General features: G+C 41.2%; 2 protein-coding genes across 8 annotated transcripts in view; one reads left to right on the forward strand and one right to left on the reverse strand.

Moving 5' to 3' along the window:
* Nucleotides 1-3,786: 3,786 nt before the first annotated feature.
* The window catches only part of disp1 (dispatched homolog 1 (Drosophila)), a 76,443-nt gene continuing 57,291 nt past the window's right edge, over nucleotides 3,787-22,938 (reverse strand). For 4 of the 7 annotated variants that reach the window (XM_058090518.1, XM_058090524.1, XM_058090474.1 and 1 more), the window contains exons 13-15: nucleotides 17,264-17,347; nucleotides 17,047-17,131; nucleotides 14,742-15,483 (exon numbers count right to left, since the gene is read on the reverse strand). The gene's annotated coding sequence lies outside the window, so the exon portion shown is untranslated. Of the gene's footprint in view, nucleotides 4,217-10,451; nucleotides 11,014-14,741; nucleotides 15,484-17,046; nucleotides 17,132-17,263; nucleotides 17,348-22,938 lie in introns of those variants that run through there. The other 3 variants (XM_058090501.1, XM_058090492.1, XM_058090508.1) reach the window with 3 other exon arrangements.
* LOC131140292 (thrombomodulin-like) lies at nucleotides 17,976-21,449 on the forward strand. Its single transcript, XM_058090569.1, has one exon. The coding sequence runs from the start codon at nucleotides 18,155-18,157 to the stop codon at nucleotides 19,655-19,657; it is 1,503 nt and encodes a 500-aa protein (XP_057946552.1). The 5' UTR covers nucleotides 17,976-18,154; the 3' UTR covers nucleotides 19,658-21,449.

Genomic DNA, 22,938 nt, shown 5'->3' on the forward strand with positions numbered 1-22,938 from the left:
GAATGACAAAAGATTCCGAGCCAGTGAAAGTCCAGAATGGGTAAACAATAGTGAAACTTATTACATAAACACGGCACACAATGGAAACACTAATATTTATACCAACGAACACAACACAAGCTGGTCCACGCCTCCTCCCAGACCACGTCGAGCATGAGATTGGGTACCTCTTTGTGGGGTTCTCATGTTCTCCCCGTGCCTGGGTTTTCTCCGGGTACTCCGGTTTCCTCCCACATTCCAAAAACATGCTAGGTTAATTAGCGACTCCAAATTGTCCATAGGTATGAATGTGAGTGTGAATGGTTGTTTGTCTATATGTGCCCTGTGATTGGCTGGCCACCAGTCCAGGGTGTACCCCGCCTCCAGCACACATCCGCGACCTTAGAGAGGATATAAGTGTCATAGCAAATCTATATCTGTATAAGTCTTGACTCACGCTGTCATCTTACTATATTCATCACACAGCAACTTTACACTCAAAGGGTAGCTAAGAAATATACGAGTTAAAAAAACTATTTTATTTTTCCCATAATGCATTTCATCCCATAAACCATTTCATTGGTTATGGCTGAGGGCTGCACAGCGGTTGAGCGGTTAGCGTGCAGACCTCACAGCTAGGAGACCTGGGTTCAATTCCACCCTCAGCCATCTCTGTGTGGAGTTTGCATGTTCTTCCCGTGCATGCGTGGGTTTTCTCCGGGTACTCCGGTTTCCTCCCACATTCCAAAAACATGCTAGGTTAATTAGCGACTCCAAATTGTCCATAGGTATGAATGTGAGTGTGAATGGTTGTTTGTCTACATGTGCCCTGTGATTGGCTGGCCACCAGTCCAGGGTGTACCCCGCCTTTTTCTGAAGTCAGCTGGGATAGGCTCCAGCATACCCTAGTGAGGATAAGCGGAATAAAAAAAAATAAATCCCAGGAAGGTTCCCGTGTGGACAGGGCCTTAGTGGTTCCACGAGAGGTTGTGAAGCACATGAGTGGGTGACACGTGTATAACGACTGTAACTGAATGCTGCTTTAGCGAGGGAGCGTAGAGGTCCACATTTGGTCAGCTCAGCTTCGACAGCCACTTGAGCTGTTTTGTCAGGGTCTTGACGTTCACGTGGCGAGAAGTAAGTAAAAACAGATGAGAGTGTGCTGGTCATGTTCAAACGTCCCCATGTGACACCTTAGGCTGTCTTTCATGGCCGGGAAAACGCGGGCCTGTTCTGGTGCAGGGGTGTGTACACAGGGTGTCTGATAAGATTAGCGTTTGTGTCCCAACAAGGGATGACTTCACATAAAAAGTTGTTACCATAAGACTACTTCCAAGTCTCTTTAAATCAGGGGTTTCAAACATTTGGCCCGCGGGCCAAATGTGGCCCGCAGGACATAAGTTTGAGGCCCCCGCCTTGATATGAAAGTTTAATGTTAGTGCGGCCCCGCGCAAGCTTGATATGGATGCTGTATGGTATCATGTACCCAGAAAAAATAATTACGTTTGATTAATGTTCATGTTAAAGGTTAAATAACTGTTAATAGTTATCCTCCCTATCCGTGTGGAAGTGGAAGTTTTTAGCTATTTAAGTTTAAAGGAAATAACTTGGAGGCTACCGTTTAGGTCGCTAGCTCTCTAGTTTGCGAGTTAGCATGTGTCTCAAGACCCTGCAGTTGCGCAATATGTTGTAAATAAAAAGAGTATAAATGTGACTATTGTCGTGTTTTGTCATGTTGACAGGGCTCTAATAATGCTTTGTTCATTTTAATCTGAAAAAAATAATTTGTCTACCTACCAACTATATGTGGTTTCTTAAGTTTTTATTATTTGCCGTTTTATTATTATTATTATATTTATTTATTACTGATTGATTGATTTTCTTTATTCTTGATTTGTTTATTTTTCATCTTATTTTGTGCAGAAAAATAAAAATTAAGATATTTGAAAACAGTGGAATGTTTTATCAGAGCTTTTATTGTAGAAAATCGGAACCAAAGCACTGAAAAAGTTTGTATATTTTTCTGTTTTTAATAAATGCGTTTTTTTTGGGGAAAACCTGATGTGGCCCAGTCTCACCCAGACCCTAGCTCCAGTGCCCCCCCCAAGTAAATTGAGTTTGAGACCCCAGCTTTAAATCATTCTTGAACCTTGCCAAGAATGTTTAGTGAAAGTCTTGCAGGGGGGGGGGGGGGATCTGCGTGGGAGGTTAAATAGTTCATTCCTTTACAAATTCCAAAGTCCTTTGGAAGAAGATGAGGTTTGTAAACAGGGATTTCTGCTCCGTTATCACAAATCACAGGGGAAGCCGTGTTTGAGGATACGTTAACGAGTGACGCAAAAACCAAAATGGTTCAATTTTGGAAACCGTGTGGGCTTTGTGGGTTTGTCTCAGGTTAGTGTTTCTCTGCAGGGTACGATTCCAAGCTTGCGTAACAGAAGCTCTACATCTGGTTGGAGGTCTTTGGGATCTTACCCAAGAGGACAACAGGCTTAGTGCCATTAATGGACAGACAGCTGTGAGATGAAGAGCTGTTGAACTGTACCCGAGTTCTGTTCAGGCGCAGCGGAGAAGAATGTTTGGAACAAAATGGAGTGTGATTGATGGCGGTGGAGTAGGCTCCAGGAAGGACTGGTTGTTGGAGGAACATTGAAGACCAACACTTGAGGAAATATGCACATAAAGAGAGGCGTTTAGTGTTGTTTAGTCAAGGGTTTAAAAACCAGGGTTTAAAACCGTGTCTGAGTATTTTGAATATGACTTTTGTAATATTACCTCATAGCCTGTGCAATGAAATTACGTCTATCGGGACATAAGCCATGTTCAGACATTGTTGCCAAGTTGGGTGTGTGGACAAAAGCAACATTTCCTTCTGAAATCATCAGCTAATAAAGACAAAAATCTACTTTGTTCAGAGCAGAGGTGCCCCCCCCCGAACCCCCCTAAGACATTCCACATGTTGACAAACAAGCATTGAAAAATGATTGTCGCTTTTTGTTCAGATTACATCTGATAACATTTCAAGGCTACTTCGAAGGAGCGACTGCTAAAGGGCAGGCACACCCTACTTTTTCCTAATTTAGGGTTTCATTTGTTCACACAACAAACAAAACAAAACAAAACATCATGCATGTTGGACACTTGTTTTTCAGTTATTCACATTGAATAGTATAGCATAAAGTATCATGTATAGGGTTGGCCATCAGGTCTCTCGAACATTGTTTTTATTCCGATTCCTAGTTCCGATGCTCATTTCGCCGACTGGAAGAAAGAGCCGCAAACACCAACAAAGAAGAAGCAGTGAAAAAATGTGGTCTAACTTCATCGTTGCGGGAGGGTGCTGGAGCCTATCCCAGCAGTCTTCGAGAGAGGACTGGTGGCCAGCCAATCACAGTGCACATATAGACAAACAACCATTCACACTCACATTCATACCTCTGGACAATTTGGAGTCGCTAATTAACCTAGCATGTTTTTGGAATGTGGGAGGAAACCGGAGTACCCGGAGAAAACCCACGCATGCACGGGGAAAACATGCAAACTCCACACAGAGATGGCCGAGGCTGGAATCGAACTTGGGTCTCCTTGCTGTGAGGTCTGCGTGCTCACCACTCATCCACCGTGCAGCCTTTGCTTTAATAGACTCCAAATTGTCCATAGGTATGAATGTGAGTGTGAATGGTTGTTTGTCTATATGTGCCCTGTGATTGGCCGGCCACCATTCCAGGGTGTACCCCGCCTCTCGCTCAAAGACAGCTGGGATAGGCTCCAGCACCCGCGTGACCTTCGTGAGGAAAAGCGGTAGAAAATGAATGAATGAATGACTTTTGTTGCCTATGTGATTAACAATGTGATGAATAAATTGTGTGTTACCGAATATGGTCTTTGTTCCATGTTAAGTGAAGGATCTGGTGTGTGTGTGCAAAATTTATTGTGTTTCCACCATTGGTGGTTGTGGAAAAACTAAAACCCGGAAACTTGAAACAATAACACGGTGGAGTTTGAGTTGAAAAAAATTAATGTGTGTGTGTGTGTGTGTGCATACGACTTTCTGAAGGGTGTTTGTTGGTCGGGTCAATGCAAGTTCAGAAAACTCTTGTCAGCCAGCCAAGATTCCTTCCTCGAGGGACATCTTATTTTATCTTATTTACCACTGAAGGAGAAAGAACAGCAAAGCAGCGTTCCTGTCCACGGATCCGTCTGTCAGTCTTTGGCAGTCGGTTTACAGGTGGGATTTCTGGAAAGCCAAAAGGGAAACAATACTATTCCTGGGTTTTGTAACGGGACACAAGGGAAGCTCTTTTTATGCTACAGTTAACACAACAAAAAGGAATTTGTCAACAAATTTTAGAGACAAATATTGAAGTACTGTGATGTTTCTGGATTTGGCTGAACTGCAAATGAAAAATATTTAACGTTTTTGTACAATTTGGAATTCCACCAAATTTGATTACCACAATGTTTTTCTTAATTTGGAATTTCACCAAGCCCTTGTACTTAGCCTCTGGCCCAAAGTCAGCTGGGATAGGCTCCAGCTCACCCATGACCCTAATGAAGTAATTCAGAAAATGGATGCAATTCCACCCAATTTGATTGACCCAATAGTTTTCCCATTTGGAATTCCAACAACATTGATTTCACTTCAACCAAATTTGATTGCTAATTAACCTAGCATGTTTTTGGAATGTGGGAGAAAACCGGAGTACCCGGAGGAAACACACGCATGCACAGGGAGAACATGCAAACTCCAGAGAGAGATGTCCAAGGGTGGAATCGAACTCGGGTTTCCTTGCTGTGAGGCCCTCGCGCTAATCACTCGTTCGCCATGCAGCGTAAAAACATCTTATTTTCTCTTATTATGTCTACTATATTGGGTAATATGAGTATAAAGTTCACTATAGGGGTGTTATACTTCATGTCTAGAGGCTCTAAAATTCATTCATTCATTTTCTACTGCTTATCCTCACGAGGGTCGTGGGGGGTGCTGGAGCCTATCCCAGCTGTCTTGGGGCGAGAGGCGGGGTACACCCTGGACTGGTGGCCAGCCAATCACAGGGCACATATAGACAAACAACCATTCACACTCACATTCATACCTATGGAAAATTTGGAGTGGCCAATTAACCTAGCATGTTTTTGGAATGTGGGAGGAAACCGGAATATCCGGAGAAAACCCTGGAGAGAACATGCAAACTCCACACAGAGATGGCCGAGGGTGGGATTGAACTCGGGTCTCCTAGCTGTGAGGTCTGTGTGCTAACCACTCGCCCCAAATTTGATTACCAAATGTAAAAAAAATTTGTTAATTTATTAAAATTCTGGAAAAACTGATTGCATTGTACTTATGTTTTTTTTTTATTTTGAAATTCCAACAAATGTCATTACTCCAATTGGCTTTTGATTTGGATTTCCACTGAATTAGAATGGAATTTCACCAAACTGGATTGCACCAGTATTTTTTTTTTCAGAATTCCTCTAGAATTGTTTGTCGCCATGTAAATGTTAAATTTCACCAAAATTGGAATTGGAATTCCATCGAAAACCTCCAGAAAAACTACTATTTTTGTTTTTAATTCTGGTAAAAAATTAATTGTACTCTACCTGTGTTTTTGTTTTGTTTTTGAATTTCTAACAAATTAGAGTACTCCAAAATATTTTTGATTTGAAATTCCACTAGATTTGATTACCCCAAATGGTTGTTCCACCAAAACCTCCAGAACATTTTGAAGTAAACTGCAAAGACCAACAGAAAGTCAAATCTATCCAGTTGACCGAAGGTAGCCATGAGTGAGCAGACAGAGAAGAATGTGGGCCTTAAGGGACTCGTTGTAACCCGAGGCACTGATTAATGTAGCTACTGACTAGCTGGCCGCTACTGTATAAGCACTGGGACTTCTCATCCAAAGCAAAAGTGCTTTATTTACATTTTTTTATCCAAGTGCCTCGTATCTAATTTACTGTTTGTTGTTTGGGTTGACATCCAGCTGCAATGACACAGCCCATCCCATCTGATTTGTATCTACACACACACACTCAAGGTCTGATTTGGATCTGAGGATATCCTTTTCCATCTTATACCGTCATGACACATATCCCGATTGGCATGAGAAGCGGGGAGTACTTTCTTGCCAACATGGACACATTTATCACACACAACGTGCAATGGACTCTTGAATTTGCTTGTCTATGTCATGTTCAGTTGGGTTCAGTCTGAACAGTACATATAAATAAGTAGCTATGATGAGTTTCTCGGTAGTACTTCAAATCGTGGGGATGTAGAAACATGCCAAACAAAGCCAAAACAAAGTATACAGTAGCGTTGATATGCACAGAACAGATTTAGACCAAATAGTGGATGTGGGCCCAATCATTACATTACAACATGACAGCCGACCATTAACTATTGATTTTCTGTTCTGTGCTATTGGTCCCTCGTCGTCAAAAACAGAGCAGGAGGGGATAGAAAAGGAGAAATAAAAGGAAACAGAATATACAAACAAACAAAATATACAGTAGCGTTGACATACACAGAACAGATTTAGTCCAAATTAGATGTGGGCTGGACGGATGTGGGCCCAATCATTACATTTTTGTAACGTTCCTTCAATTTAATGGTAATGGTGTTATTTCATTTGAACGTGCATCAGATTACAATTGAATGCATCACATCATCAGTTCCCAGTTCCACATGTCCAAAAAGGAGTAGGAAGAAGCAAAGCTTGTTAAATCCTACTCCTCCATCTGGTACTTTTACAATCAGTAACTGTTGCATTTGTTCACTTCCTGCTTTCCTAATATAGTTTAAGTTTTTTTTTATTTTTTTATTTTTGTGGGAACATTATTCATGTTGATCGTGCACCGTCCTTTCGCATGATATCATGTGTTGCAAATGTTGCACTGAACATTTTTTTTTCGGTGCTTCTTCTTTGTTGGTGTTTGCGGCTATTTCTTCCAGTCGGCGAAGTGAGCTTCGGAACTAGGAATCGGAATAAAAACAATGTTCGAGAGACCTGATGCCCAACCCTATCTATGATACTATATGCTATATTCAATGAGAATAACTGAAAAACTAGTTTCCAACGTTTTGCTTTGAACAAATGAAACACTAAATTAGGAAAAAAAATGTTTTTTAAACTTTATTAATTAAAATTAAAATTAAGTGTCAATATAGTGATATATACGTATAGCACATCATGACTGGTTCAAGACTCTTCATCCTTGTATTTAGCAAACATCAACTGCTTGTATTGTTTCTTGAATCGGCTCATAGTTTTGCATTGTTTGATTTCCTTACTCAATCCATTCCATAGTTTGATTCCACATACTGAAATGCTGTGGCTAGCATAACGTAGTCCTAGCATAGAAGTGTTTCAAATGTACTTCTTCCCTGAGATCATATTTCTTCTCTCTTCTAGAGAAGTATTGGATGACATTTTTAGCTAATTGGTTATTTTTTAGCCTTATGCATTATTTTAGCTGTTTGAAGATGAACTATAATAGCAAGTTGAAGTATTTGTGATTTTAGAAATAAGGACTTAATATGTTCTCTGTAGGTGGCATTATGAACTATCTTTACTAGGAGACTTTAGAGTACAATGGAGATCGTCCACATCAATCAACCTACACTACTAGGAGTGACAGTTTTATGTGTGTACTAGATTAGTTTTATTGTGTTTTTTTATCTATCAGTTTTCTAATTTGGCTTATAATCTTTCCAACTGTGTTCATTACCTGCTGACTGATATGCAACACAATGGCAGGAAGTGGAGCCCACAGTGACGTGCCAATAAATCCACTTTGTGTTCCTTGTGTCTGCACGGTTCTCTCCAATGTTTACCAAGCAGCGAATAAAAACAGACAATATAATAAAACATTTAGCTGCTATTTCCTGTCAGAGGAGGCTAGAGGGACACAAACCAGAGGAGAGGAAAATAGAAGAATCCATTTGCCCCATCTTTCTCATGCCAAGACATACAAACGGTAAATGTGTTGGCTTAAGGGGAGACAAAGGAACCTCAATCCACAAAAATTCCTGAAATTAGTTGTGGCATGAAGAGAACGGCTTGTGTGCTTCTAGCAGTGATAGAAAATCACATGACAGCCGACCATTAACAAGCTATTGGTCCCTCGTCGTGGCTTTACTGTATCATGATATTTCAAAAACAGAGCAGGAGGGGATAGAAAAAAAGAAATAAAGGAAACAGGCGAGGGAGAACAGCAACAACCACAATTACACTGACAATAACGGAACAACAGAAACAAACAGTACTCCATCAGCAAATGTCTATGATGGTTATAAAAGACCATAATGGAGAAGACAAAGTCATAGTGATATTACTGAAACAGTCATACATATTAGTGGTAATATTAGTATTGAGAATATTATTATTATTACATTATTGCAGGTTTGAATGATCTCACAACAGGTACAATAATCCATATGACAAGGCTACACCAAGCAAAAACTCAACTTTTGACATCACTTCCTGTACCTTAGTACTGGAACATACAGTGTTTACAGTAACACACAGTAAAGAACGAGCATATTTTGGTCTGAAATGTCTTATTATGTCTACTATATTGGGTAATATGAGTGTAAAGGTGACTATGGGGGTGTTATTTTATGTCTAGACTTCTCTAATAATGCTAAACATTATTTTCAGAAGGTTGTAAACAGGTTTTCTTCACTTAATAAAAATATGAGATTATAAATAAAGAATACTTCTTTGCAGAAATTAATTTATCATGGTTTGGTCTTGAACCAATTAATTGTGATTACTGTACTGATTACTGTAGATTAGGGTTGGAAATTATTTGAATTTTTAACATCACAGCTTGAATAGTATCGCGTTTTTTTCAAAAATGATTTATGTATAATTTATAAATTGTCACAGTTTTGTGGTCGAATATGGCCTAAAATTAGCAAAAAAAATATGGAAATGCAAGTTATGGGGTCTGGCCACGAGGAGTCAGTAGTAACACAAAACATTGATGAGCCATGACATTACATCACATCACAAGTTCTCCTCCTATTCTGTGTGGAAGTGGTAATTATTTGGCTTCTTTTTTGAATTTATTAAATTATTTGGCTTCTTAAATGTACGTCTTTTTCCCCCCACTCCATTTGAAAGCTTTTCGAGTCAGCTCGCTAGCATGATATGCTGTCCCTTGTGTCCCTGCAGTGATCCCAAAGCCTGCAGCCTGCGCATTAGCAACTCAAAATAATAATAGGCGTGTAAAGGTGAATATAGGGGTGCTATTTTATGCCTACATGCCTCTAATAGTCGTAAAACTATGTGAAACTGATTAACATGTTTTCCTTATGTCTCTGGCCGATGTCACAAGCTTATGCTATCTACCGCTAAAAATAATAGGCGTGTAAAGGTGAATATAGGGGTGCTATTTTATGCCTACATGGCTCTAATAGTCGGAAAACTATGTTAAACTGATGAACCCATTTTGCTTATGTCTCTGGCCAATGTCACAAGCTTGTGCTATCTACCGCTAAGGTCAAGTGCGTCGGTTAATCCAACGGATATTGACTTAGTAACATGAATTATGCAACATGAAAGATGTACCAAAAAGAACAATAATATTCCCTGATATTCTGATATTCTTCAACCTCACACGAGGGAAGAACTCTTGGCCCGCTTTCACACTTGAACGATTCCCTTGAGATGCACTGATGGATATCTCATCTTTCATCCGATAGATGTTACGGGATTTACCCAAAACTACAATCCACAAAGCTGTCTTAGTTCTGGCAGGGATTGACACTGGAGGAATGAATTATTTGATCCCCTGCCGACTTTGGAAGTTTACCTTATCAAGACAAGAACAGTCCAGAATTATAATGGTGGAAAAGTACCAAAGTTTTTGATCTCCAAAACAAAACAAGGCTTAGTACGTGGTTCTTGGCAAGCACAGAGGTCAGATGTTTTTTGAAGTTGGTCATCAGGGTTTTTTGGTTACTCCTCTTTACATATAAGTCCAAATACTGAATGTTCTAAGCTTCTAAGACTAAGTTCCCACTGCAGTATTCTATATATATATATATATATATATATATATATGTGTGTGTGTGTGTGTATATATATATATATATATATATATATATATATATATATATATATATATATATATATATATATATTTATTGCTGGTATTCTATATATGTATATACTGGTGGCCAGCCAATCACAAGGCACATATAGACAAACAACCATTCACACTCACATTCATACCTATGGACAATTTGGAGTGGCCAATTAACCTAGCATGTTTTTGGAATGTGGGAGGAAACCGGAGTACCCGGAGAAAACCCACGCATGTACGGGGAGAACATGCAAACTCCACATGGCCGAGGGTGGAATCGAACTCGGGTCTCCTAGCTGTGAGGCCCTCGCACTAGTCACTCGTCCATCATGCAGCATGAAAACATCTTATTTTCTCTTATTATGTCTACTAAATTGGGTAATATGAGTATAAAGTTTACTATAGGGGTGTTACTTAATGTCTAGAGGCTAAAATTCATTCATTTTCTACCGCTTATCCTCACGATGGTCGCGGGGGTGCTGTCTTCGAGCGAGAGGCGGGGTACACCCTGGACTGGTGGCCAGCCAATCACAGGGCACATATAGACAAACAACCATTCACACTCACATTCATACCTATGGACAATTTGGAGTCGCATGTTTTTGGAATGTGGGAGGAAACCGGAGTACCCGGCAAAAACCCACGCATGCACGGGGAGAACATGCATCCTACCACCAAATAGTTCTGGTGATCCGGCCTTGTGTGTCTCAGTAAGACTACAGACACCTAGTAACGAGTGTCTTTGAATGCCTAATTTCGGTAAAAATACATAAACATAAGAAAAACTAAAAATCAGCAACTTTGTAGAAACCCATAGATTATCTTCCATCATCAGTCCCTCAGACAAATATTCAGTGTACATCACGCCCTGCTCTGAGGTGCAGGGGCGGGGACGTTAGATGTGGGGCCTCAATGGCAGGAAGTGCCCCCTCACGGCTCCTGAGTGATATCACAAGGTTTTAGGTTAAACAAGCAGAACATTTAAAAACTTTGTCCTTGATGATGTAAACATCCTTATCCACACTTATTTCTAAAATCACAAACACTTCAACTTGCTGATATAGTTCATTTTCAAACAGCTAAAATAATGCATAAGGCTAAAAATAAGCAATTAGCTAAAAATGTCATCCAATACTTCTCTACAAGAGAGGAGAAATATGATCTCAGGGAAGAAGTACATTTGAAACACGTCTATCCTAGAACTACGTTATGCTAGCCATAGCATTTCAGTATGTGGAATCAAACTATGGAATGGATTGAGTAAGGAAATCAAACAATGCACAACGATGAGCCAATTCAAGAAACAATACAAGCAGTTGATGTTTGCTAAATACAAGGATGAAGAGTCTTGAACCAGTCATGATGTGCTATATATATCACTATATTGACACTTACTATGGTACTCATTATGGCATTGGATGCTCATATCACCTTCTACTTCGGTACGTGACAAAAAATAAAAAATAAAATAAAACCAAAAAAATTAAAATTCATAAAAAAAATTATATTAGGAAAGCAGGAAGTGAACAAATGTAACAGTTACTGATTGTAAAAGTACCAGATGGAGGGGTAGGATTTAATAAGTTTTGCTTCTTCCTACTCCTTTTGGACATGTGGAACTGGGAACTGATTATGTGATGCATTCAATTGTAATCTGATGCATGTTCAAATGAAATAAAACCATTACCATTACCATAAATATGCAGATGTTTTATTCATGAATCATCCCATCTGTAAAGCATATGTAGAGTTGTATGTATGTGCAACTATGAGTGAGCGGGTGTGCGCATCCTTTGATCCTCACACTCGACATGGAAAAAGCATTCTCTGTTTTCCTGTGCCATCGCTCTCACACTTTGAAATCTACGGCAGTATCTTCGCGCTTTGGGAGTTGCCAGCGTGCCGACGGTGGAAGTGATGGGTTGAAGGTTAAGAAAACACTGCTTTCACGCCAGTAGAGACACACACACGCACGGTCATGTTATTGTTGGACAAAGTCTGGTAGTGGTCGCCGGGCTAACATGTACGTCTTTGTCAAAGACATAAGCACATTCATTTAATATATATATATATATATATATATATATATATATATATATATATATATATATATATATATATATATATATATATATATATATATATATATATATATATATATATCGCTTGTCCTCACTAGGGTCGCCAGAGCCTATCCCAGGTTGACTTTAGGCAAGAGGCGGGTCCACTCTGGGCCTTACTCTGTCTATAAGTCACATTTGGGCCTGGTCTTATGTCTCATTTCCTTAATCCTGATTTATGAATGGAATATTTTCATAGAGCATAAATCTTTTTAACATTATTTGAGCCCTCTAGAGATGTAATAATACCCATAGTACCCAATATAGTAGACATAAGAGAAAATAAGACATAAACAAGACTTGTGTTGCTATAAATGTGTGCTGGTGTTGGAGAGGAAGTGACATCAGCGATTCAGAGTGGAAGTTTGCCGTGGGTTATGGCCACAACAGTAGCATATGTTATGCTTATTAGAGCCCTCTCAACTTGACCTAACACCCCTATAGTCACCTTTACACTCGTATTACCCAATATGATAGACATAATAAGATAAAATACTTAAAAATAAGATTGATGCTTGTGTATGTTGCTGAGAATGTGTTCCAGCGCTCGGGTGAGGGGCAGACAGGAAGTGACGTCGGGGATTCAGAGTTGGGTTTTAGCTTGGCGTGGGTTACGCCCACAAAAGTAGCTCATATTATGTATTATTGCGTCGGTTGTTACATAACTCCAACTGGCAGTAAAAGCCTGTTGTCCCGGCGATGGAGGCTGGTGCTTGTGTGTCTCACTGAATAACATAAAGCATTATTTTATTAGAATAATTTTTTTTTCTTTACAAATATATCAACTTCTTCTTGTAAACTTTTTCTTGTAATAGTTTGAGTTGTAATTCAACCATCATAATTTGACGAGTAGCTATATATGTTTAATTTGAATGTGTTTTATTGCAAATGTTGATCTGAAATCACAGGAGAACATCAACGTCAAGCTAGCAGGAGATGTTCATGTTGATGTACTGCACCCGTTTTTGACTAGATACTTGCGTTTGTGTTTTGCTTGTTAGCTTTTAGCCAATTGTGGCTCTGTTGACATCCGTCACCTATTATGTTGGTTTGGCTCCATCCATGTTTTTTTCCAAGTGGAAAAAAATACTAATTTTTCTGTCTCTGCTGTCCTAGATTCACCAGTGCTGACACACAACAAGAATTCCACAGAATAACACGCTGCCAAGTGTGGTTCAATTTCCAACAGAACTTCATGTTTTTCTTGAAGCACCATGTGCTCCAAGATGTATAGCAATTCATCATTTTCTGATGAAAGTGTTATGGTGCCATATATGTTATATAAGCAGAGAACACATAACCTAAAGTGGAATATATGAATCACTGTAAAAACACATTACAGGCACAAGGTTTGGTGTGCGAATTTGGGAACGCCTGGAACTGGCAAAACTCAGTGTGGGTGTGGAACAAACTTCACGTTGAATCATTGCTTTTTTTTCCCTGTTAGCACGTTACTGGTTCAAATTTTGAACTTTCTCATGATTAAAACAACAACACACAGTGTTTTATACTGTCACTTATACTGTTTAATGTATGATGAAATTTAGTGATGAGTGAAGTATTTACTTGGCATATAACCGATTGTCGGGTTGCACGGCGGTCGAGTGGTTAGCTCGTAGACTTCACAGCTAGGAGACCAGGGTTCAATTCCACCCTCGGCTATCTCTGTGTGGAGTTTGCATGTTCTCCCCGTGCATGCGTGGGTTTTCTCCGGGTACTCCGGTTGGAATTGAACTCGGGTCTCCACGCTGTGAGGCCCTCGTGCTAGTCACTCGTCCACATGCAGCATAAAAACATCTTATTTTCTCTAATTATGTCTACTATATTGGGTAATATGAGTATAAAGTTCACTATAGGGGTGTTACTTCATGTCAAGAGGGCTCTAAAATTCATTCATTCATTTCCTACCGCTTATCCTCACGAGGGTTGCAGGGGTGCTGGGACCTATCCCAGCTGTCTTCGGGCGAGAGGCGGGGTACACCCTGGACTGGTGGCCAGCCAATCACAGGGCACATATAGACAAACAAGCATTCACACATTCATACCTATGGACAATTTGGAGTGGCTAATTAACCTAGCATGTTTTTGGAATGTGGGAGGAAACCGGAGTACCCGGAGAAAACCCACGCATGCACGGGGAGAACATGGAAACTCCACACAGAGATGCCCGAGGGTGGAATTGAACTCGGGTTTCCTAGCTGTGAGGCTCTCGTGCTAATCACTTGTCCGCCATGCAGCGTAAAAACATCTTATTTTCTCTTATTATGTCTACTATATTGGGTAATATGAGTATAAAGTTCACTATAGGGGTGTTACTTCATGTCTAGAGGGCTCGAATTTAGCTTAAATGGACCAGCTCGTCATTGAGTTCTGTGTAATGGTAATAGTTTTATTTCATTTGAACATGCATCAGATTACAATTGAATGCATCCCATAATCAGTTCCCAGTTCCACATGTCCAAAAGGAGTAGGAAGAAGCAAAGCTTATTAAATCCTACCCCTCCATTTGGTACTTTTACAATCAGTAACTGTTACATTTGTTCACTTCCTGCTTTCCTGATATAGTTTAAGTATTTAAGTATCCTACGTCTCAAAACTCAACACAATTTAACCATGGAAACCATGGAAATTTTTTGCTATGGAAACGGCGAACACAACACAGTGACGAGCCGAACTGCTGTCGTAACACAAGATAACGTTTGGCGTGGGCGATACCAACTTTGGTTACGCCTGGAACTGGCTAAGCTCAGCGTGGGCATTCACGATAGATATCGGTCAAAATATTTACCGAGACCAACCGGGTCTGCGTTTGTGTCGCCAGGCTGGTTTCCAGTTTAGATTCAAAACAGAGCCACTGGGGCTGCTCGGCAACGCTCCATTCAGCAGCCATGACTCGAATACAAACATTGAAGTGGTTATTTTGTTTGCGATGTGTGAACAAAGAATTCTCTTCCCTGCACGGCGGGGTCACATCCCCTCCACCCTATTGCATCCCACCACACCCACTTTTTACGACGGGGCGGCATTAAAATAGCATTGAGTCTCTTAGGGCGGGTACTTGTTCAGAATCACAGTCATGTTCCAAATATGTTTCAGGTATCCATCTTATCCAATCACATTTGGAGAATTAGTATGGAGAATGGCGGCCATCCAGAACATGTATACTACATTATTTTGTTCTCATCATATTGTCTTTCTATAACCTTCGGAATGTAGGAAGTGAGTCCATTGTATTTTTCTTACTTCCTCTTCCAGGTCCAGTCACTTGAAGAAGGCTTCCTTGTCCAACCTTCACCGCAAAGACACAAAACACCCCAACAATGAAAAAAAAATGACTCCCTGTTTCCCTGGTTATTAATATTACTACGGAAATAAGTGGTTACTGTAAATGTGTTATTCATGCTATAATTATCAGGAATTGGACAAAGAGCTACGTGAGAATACAAAAATGGAAATATCCTTTGAATTTCTGAAGCTCTTAAAAAAAGATAAATAAATCCTGCTGTGTTAGGGGTGACTAGACTACTAAAATTTAAGCAAAAACATGTATTTTTCTTGTCAAAATCAAGCACCAAAATGACTAAATGAAGCAAAATACAAATATAAGGCATGCAGAAGATGCATTCAAAGACCTTGTGATACAGTATGTAGTATTCTTCACTGGTCACTAGGTGCCAGTGAAACACACAAGCACCAGACCTGATCGCCAGAACAACAGTCTTTTGTTGTTACTGTAAATGTGCTATTCATGCTAGAATTATCAGGAATTGGACAGAGAGCTATGTCAGAATACAAAAATAGAAATACCATTTGAATTTCTGAAGCTCTTAAAAAAAGATAAATAAATCCTGCTGTGTTACAGGTGACTAGACTACTAAAATTTAAGCATAAAGCATGTCTTTTTTTGTCAAAATCAAGCACCAAAATAACTAAATGAAGCAAAATACAAATATAATGCATGCAGAAGACTCATTCAAAGACCTTGTCATACAGTATGTAGTATTCTTCACTGGTCACTAGGTGCCAGTGAGACACACAAGCACCAGACCTGAGCGCCCAGAACAACAGTCTTTTGTTGCGGGTTCGAATGAGCTCCCAAGAGGCGCAACAATCTCTAACATAAGCTACTTTTGCGGGCGATAACTCATGGCAAGCTAAAACTCAACTCTGAACCCAGGCGGTGACCCACAGCACCGGAAGAGTTTTACGGCAACACGCAAGTCTTATTTATGACTTATTTTTTCCTATTATATCTATTACATTTTCTAATATAATTTTAAAAGTGATTATAGGGATGTTATTTCATGTATAGAGAGCTCTAATAATATATTTTTTTAAATGATCACGGTCATGTCTGGAACTAATTATCAACATGAACGGATGCAAAAAAGGTTACTGGCACACTAAAGTACATGTTGTGTTTGCAGTTTTAGCATTTCCCATACGGTCATGTACTTAAACCCTAGTTACCTCAGGGATGGAAGACCACACTTCTTCTTTTAAATGTACCGAAACAATCTAAAAGGAATTTTCTTGAATTTTCTTTTTTTTTGTCACGTACCGAAGTAGGAGGTGATATGAGCATCCAATGCCATAATGGGTACCATAGTAAGTGTCAATATAGTGATTATATATATAGCACATCATGACTGGTTCAAGACTCCTCATCCTTGTATTTAGCAAACATCAACTGCTTGTATTGTTTCTTGAATTGGCTTATTGTTGTGCATTGTTTGATTTACTTACTCAATCCAGTGTTGCTAAATTCATCAAGTATTCAGACCCCTGTTCAACAACCTTTTTTTGTCCTTGACCCTCGGTCCGGCTTGTGACATTTCATCGTTTTACTCACCTTTTGTTCCTCCAACAGCATACATAAAAACGGATAGATGCGAACAACTAGCTGGACGTGAAGAAGGAGGCTGGCCAGGAAGACGCTGAAAGCAAAAGGAAGTAGTAAAAACACAATACTTGTAAGAAAGGTCAAAAAAACAAGACTGAAAAATAAGAATGACCTGGAAAAGCAGTGGTGGGGGGGGGGGGGGGGTTGGGGGGGTTAATACTCCTACCGTGGCTGCACCATTTATCAATAGAGTTGACTGCCTCCACCTGCCTTGTGGCTCCACCCACCACAGGTCACCAAACCAAGTTACCTGAAAAAAACAGCAGTAAAACAGGAAATTAACAAAATAAAAGCAACCCATGACATTTTTTTTTACAAATATTTAAACTTTCTTCTCATAATTTCTTTATTGTAATAGTATATTTTTATTTTCATAATATTTTGACTTCATCTGCATTTTTTTTCATCCGCAAAAAAATTACATACATATTTTAGTCCGTAATATTTATATTTAATGCAATTTTCTTCTTTTAATATTATGATTTTATTCTCCTAATATTTTGTGTTTATTCTTGTAAAATTAATGTTTTTTTTCATTTTTTATGTGGATTTTAGTTTTCTTGTTTAATTGCCAAGGGTCCAAAAAGGTCTCTAAACTGACAACTGGCTCCATGGGCCGCATATTGGACACCTCCTTTTTTTTACATAGTGTAAAAATGGGAAAGCAGGTATACTGATATTTTACTATCAGCATTTCAACTTTTACTCCTTAAAGTACTGATTTTTTTTTAGCTGTTTTTTTTATTTTGTGGAGCTGCGGCCTCCAAATGGCCCAAGGGTCACACTTTGGACACCCTGGCTCTAGTGTCTATTTCTATTGGCATGTGTGTGTGTGTGTGTGTTAATGAGCCTGAGTGTGATAAGCTTCAGAACATAGCTGAGGGGGGAGGAGGGGAGTGTTGAGCAAGCGGACCCACCAGAACGGAACTTCCTTCCTGTGCTGATCCAACACGAGCTCCTAGTTTTTATAAATGGACGCTATGAGGGGCTTCCAGTCTCTGCTGCAGCTTCATATCGTCGATCCCAGCCTTCCATCCTCCTCATCATACTCGCCGTCATGATTGCCTTTTTCATTTGCGCACTTTCCTTCTGCGGGTTCCTGGAAAGTGTGCACACTCAGCGCGGACGCTGCGTCGCTAATCAGTGTTTTGCGCTGCTTCTGGACACCAGAGACTTCCAAGGGGCGCGGGAAAGCTGCCGAAACGCGAGTGGGGAACTGTCTTCGTCCGTGGATGTGAAGAATCAGGAGTATTTAATGAATGGCATCAGTGGGAGTTTTTGGGTGGGTTCGCCGGACCAGTGCACGTCGTTCACAGCGGGGATGGGAGGAATGACTTTCCAAAACACGCCATGCGGTCAGAAACTGGACGGATATGTTTGCCAGTATTCCATCGTGGAGCCTTGCGGCGCGGTCTCCACGGGAAGGGGCGCCGATGTGCGCTACACGGCGCCGATGGGGATTGCGTTAAATCACACATTTCCGCAAGGAACCGTTGCAGTGGTGGGAAAAGCCGGTGCCGTCCACCCGGATGAGAAGTTTCTGTGCTTCGACCGAAATTGGCTCCAAGCTCCGTGGATCTGCGAGGTCATGGAAGGCGGGTGCGAGCACTCCTGCAACAGAACATCCGGTTGCACGTGTCCGTTCGGACAGCATCTCCACGCCAACCGCATCACCTGCACGGAGCCGCCGCAGGAGTTGGACAACCGCACGGTGACTTGCCAGGCCGGGTTCGAGCCGTCCCGGGACGGGAGCAGCTGCGTGGATGTGGATGAGTGCGCTCTGCGAGACGAGTGCACGGAGGAAGGGGAGGAGTGCGTCAACACCCGCGGTGCGTTCGAGTGCGTGTGTAAAGACGGATTCGTGGACGAAGACGGGGTGTGCGTGGATGTGAGGATCTGCGAGAAGTGCGAGCACATGATGTGTGACAAATCCGACGGGGTTTACGTGTGTGGGTGTCATAAGGGTTTTAGGGTGTCTGCGCGTGACCCCACTCGGTGCGAGATGCACTGCGACAAAGCGGACTGTCCGGCGAACTGTGTCACCAACACGGATGTGGACTCGCAGGACATGCATCAGTGTTTCTGCCCTGAAGGTTACATTCAAGACCTCCACAACAACACCCCGTATTGCACAGACATCAACGAGTGCGAGATTCAAATGCAATGCGAGCACACGTGCACGAACCTCTTTGGGGGGTTCGAGTGTTCGTGCAATGAGGGGTACACGTTATTCGATGGGTACATGTGTGTACACCCCGAGGAGGACTACGCGTGGGACGCGACCCAGCCGCAGCCTACGCCGGCTAAGTCGTATCCCGCCGCCGCCGTGCCGTCATACATAAAAACAGGCAGCGTTTTGGGCATCAGCGTGTTTGTGTTGCTGTGCCTGGTGATGCTCTACTTCCTGGTCAGGAACATGGCTAAACGCTGCGGGAGTCTCGACCTTTCCTCCATCAAAAGGCCCGATATGGATATTTTCTACCTGCAGCAGGTGACCACGGAGACTTACAAGAGGCTGTCGTTTGATAAACAGTTGAAAAGTGACTCGCAAAGATTTTAACCACAAGGCCCGGTGGAAGAGGAGGAGTCTTCTTGGCTCTGCTGGAACTAAAATGAGCGACCATGAGAATTAAAATACTCATTTTTGATAACAATTGCTTTATAATGATCGTAGTGTAAGGCTAACTCCAACCCTGTTATAAGGCAAAACCATAGTCCTTCATGAATTCATTCATTTTCTACTGCTTATCCTCACAAGGGTCGGTGGTGCTGGAGCCTATCCCAGCTGTCTTCGGGCGTAAGGCGGGGTACACCCTGGACTGGTCCCCAGCCAATCACAGGGCACATGTAGACTAGGAATAAAAGGAATCAGGTTTAGGGACCGATTCCTGTTATAAAGCAAACCCTAATCTTAAACCATGACAACAAACCAAGGCCTAATAGTTCATTCATTCATTCATTTCAAAACGCGGGGGTGCTGGAGCCTATCGCAGCTGTCTCCGGGCAAGAGGCGGGGTACACCCTGGACTGGTGGCCAGCCAATCACAGGGCACATATAGACAAACAACCATTCACACTCACATTCATACCTATGGACAATTTGGAGTGGCTAATTAACCTAGGACGTTTTTTGCCGCTAATCCTCACAAGGGTCGTGGGGGTGCTGGAGCCTATCCCAGCTGTCTTTGGGCAAGAGGCGGGGTACACCTTAGACTGGTCGCCAGCCAATCACAGGGCACATATAAGTCTCTAAACCTGACTCCTGTTATAAAGCAAACCCTAATCTTAAACCATGACAACAAACCAAGGCCTAATAGTTCATTCATTCATTTTCTTTCTACTGCTAATCCTCACAAGAGTCGTGGAGCCTATCCCAGCTGTCTTCGGGCAAGAGGTGGGGTACACCCTGGACTGGTCGCCAGCCAATCACAGGGCACATATAAATCCCTAAACCTGATTCCTGTTATAAGACAAACCCTAATCTTAAACCATGACAACAAACCAAGGCCTAATAGTTCATTCATTCATTTTCTACCGCTTATCCTCACGAGGGTCGCGGGGGTGCTGGAGCCTATCCCAGCTCTCTCCGGGCAAGAGGCGGGGTACACCCTAGACTGGTCACCAGCCAATCACAGGGCACATACAAGTCCCTAACCCTGATTCCTGTTGTAAAGCAAACCCTAATCTTAAACCATGACAACAAACCAAGGCCTAATAGTTATGGTACTTTAAAAAAAATGAGGCATTATCACAGTAAAATAACACTAAATGAAGTCGAGGCTGAGGAATTGGGGTCGAGTTGTCGACAATGACAATGACAAAAAAACACACTCACACACAACCTGCACATACACAAACAACCCATTTCATCCACAAATTGTATAATATTTTTTAAGTATGATCAATCATTTGTGATACACTGGACAAATGTATGAATGCCATATTTGAAGCTGAATCAGATTATTGATTCAGCAAAATCATCACAACACTGCAAATATACCTGGGTCAGTATCGCATCCTGTCAGATATACTGTGTTAATGCTGTGTTTACTGTAAAAAAAAAACAAAACATATACTGATCACTTCATGAAGTTGTACACCACCACAAAGTTCAATACATATAAGCATATTTATCACCTAAAATCAAATCAGATCAATTGTACAGGTGTATCAATTGTCATGACCAGTGAGTGTTTTTTATACTGTATATTTATATTGAAGATATATATACATATACATTTATTCACTGTAGGAAAGACCTTGAATGTAAAACCACTGTGTGCTGCTATGAGCTCATACGTACTAACAATGACGCCCCACTATTATTTTTACTAATAAGGGAACATTAAATATTGAATGAATTCATGTGCCAGTTCTGATTTATTTTTTTCTGAAAGATGAGTAATCTGGTCTGTTATGACTGCAAATTGTCGCTAGCGTCTCTGAGTCAGTGTGTGTGTGCGCGCGCACTGACAGTCAATAACGCCGCTCCCACTTTTTTCAAGCCACAAATCTAATTGAGAATGTTGACTTTTTTTTTTTGATAATCTGTCTTTTGCATATTGCAGCTCTACTTAAAATCTCATTAAGGTCCAAATGTGTATGCTAGCAAGTTGGTCTGGTCTTAAGATTTGGATCAGGACTTATTTCTTGGGTGAGAAAAAATGCAAAAACATTTCAAGCATATCATAATAATAAAGGTAATGGCTATTAGTTTAGCATTTTCATTGTATTATTAGTAATAATAATCATATTTAAACTAATATTCATTCATTTTCTACTGCTTGTCCTCACAAGGGTCACGTTGGTGCTGGAGCCTATCCCAGCTGTCTACGGGCGAGAGGCGGGGTACACCTTAGACTGGTGGCCAGCCAATCACAGGGCACATATAGACAAACAACCATTCACACTCACATTCATACCTATGGACAATTTGGAGTGGCTAATTAACCTAGCATGTGAGAGGAAACCGGACATGCAAACTCCACACAGAGGTGGCCCAGGGTGGAATTGAACTCGGATCTCCTCCTGAGGATTCTAAGTGGGTTTCGAATAGAGGATATGCGCATCTTAAAGAACCAAATCCTAGAATGAGAACCAGATTGTAGCTAATACAGACATCCCGGCTTATTTGCAGTCCCTGTATGCCTTCAAGTAAGCAGGCTTTATGACAGCGCATCTGCAAAAAAAAAAAACACCCTTCCTTTCCCTGCCCGGCCTTTTTATACATCCAAGATTGTGGATCCAAGACTGGAGTCGCAGACCAATCAGCCTTCGCCACTGCCCTTGCTTCAACCGCTTCTGCTTTCCTTTGTTTGCAAGTGCATCAAGGTGTCTGGAACATTCTGTGATTTCCTTTGTTGCAAAGCAAGCTATGATACACACGTCGGATGTTTCCACCTTAACTGTCAGTTGTCACGTTAGTCCTTTTATCTGTATTTGTGAGACTATGTGTTTGTATTTAACCGAGTTCAAGCGATTAAGTGTAACAAAGAAAACCTTGTGCTTGTTTTAGCTTTTATCCTTAGCTAGCAAGAATGAGCAAACACCTTCAGTGGCCTGCATGAAAAATGTGGTCTAACGTCATCGTTGCGGGGGGTGCTGGAGCCTATCCCAGCTGTCTTCGGGCGAGAGGCGGGGTACACCCTGGACGGGTGGCCAGCCAATCACAGGGCACATATAGACAAACAACCATTCACACTCACATTCATACCTATGGACAACTTGGAGTGGCTAATTAACCTAGCATGTTTTTGGAATGTGGGAGAAAACCGGAGTACCCGGAGAAAACCCACGCATGCAAACTCCACACTCTTGATGATCCCCAAGACCCATTACATC

The sequence above is a fragment of the Doryrhamphus excisus genome, chromosome 1 (genome assembly GCF_030265055.1).
Source record: "Doryrhamphus excisus isolate RoL2022-K1 chromosome 1, RoL_Dexc_1.0, whole genome shotgun sequence".
NCBI classification, from domain to species: Eukaryota; Metazoa; Chordata; class Actinopteri; order Syngnathiformes; family Syngnathidae; genus Doryrhamphus; species Doryrhamphus excisus.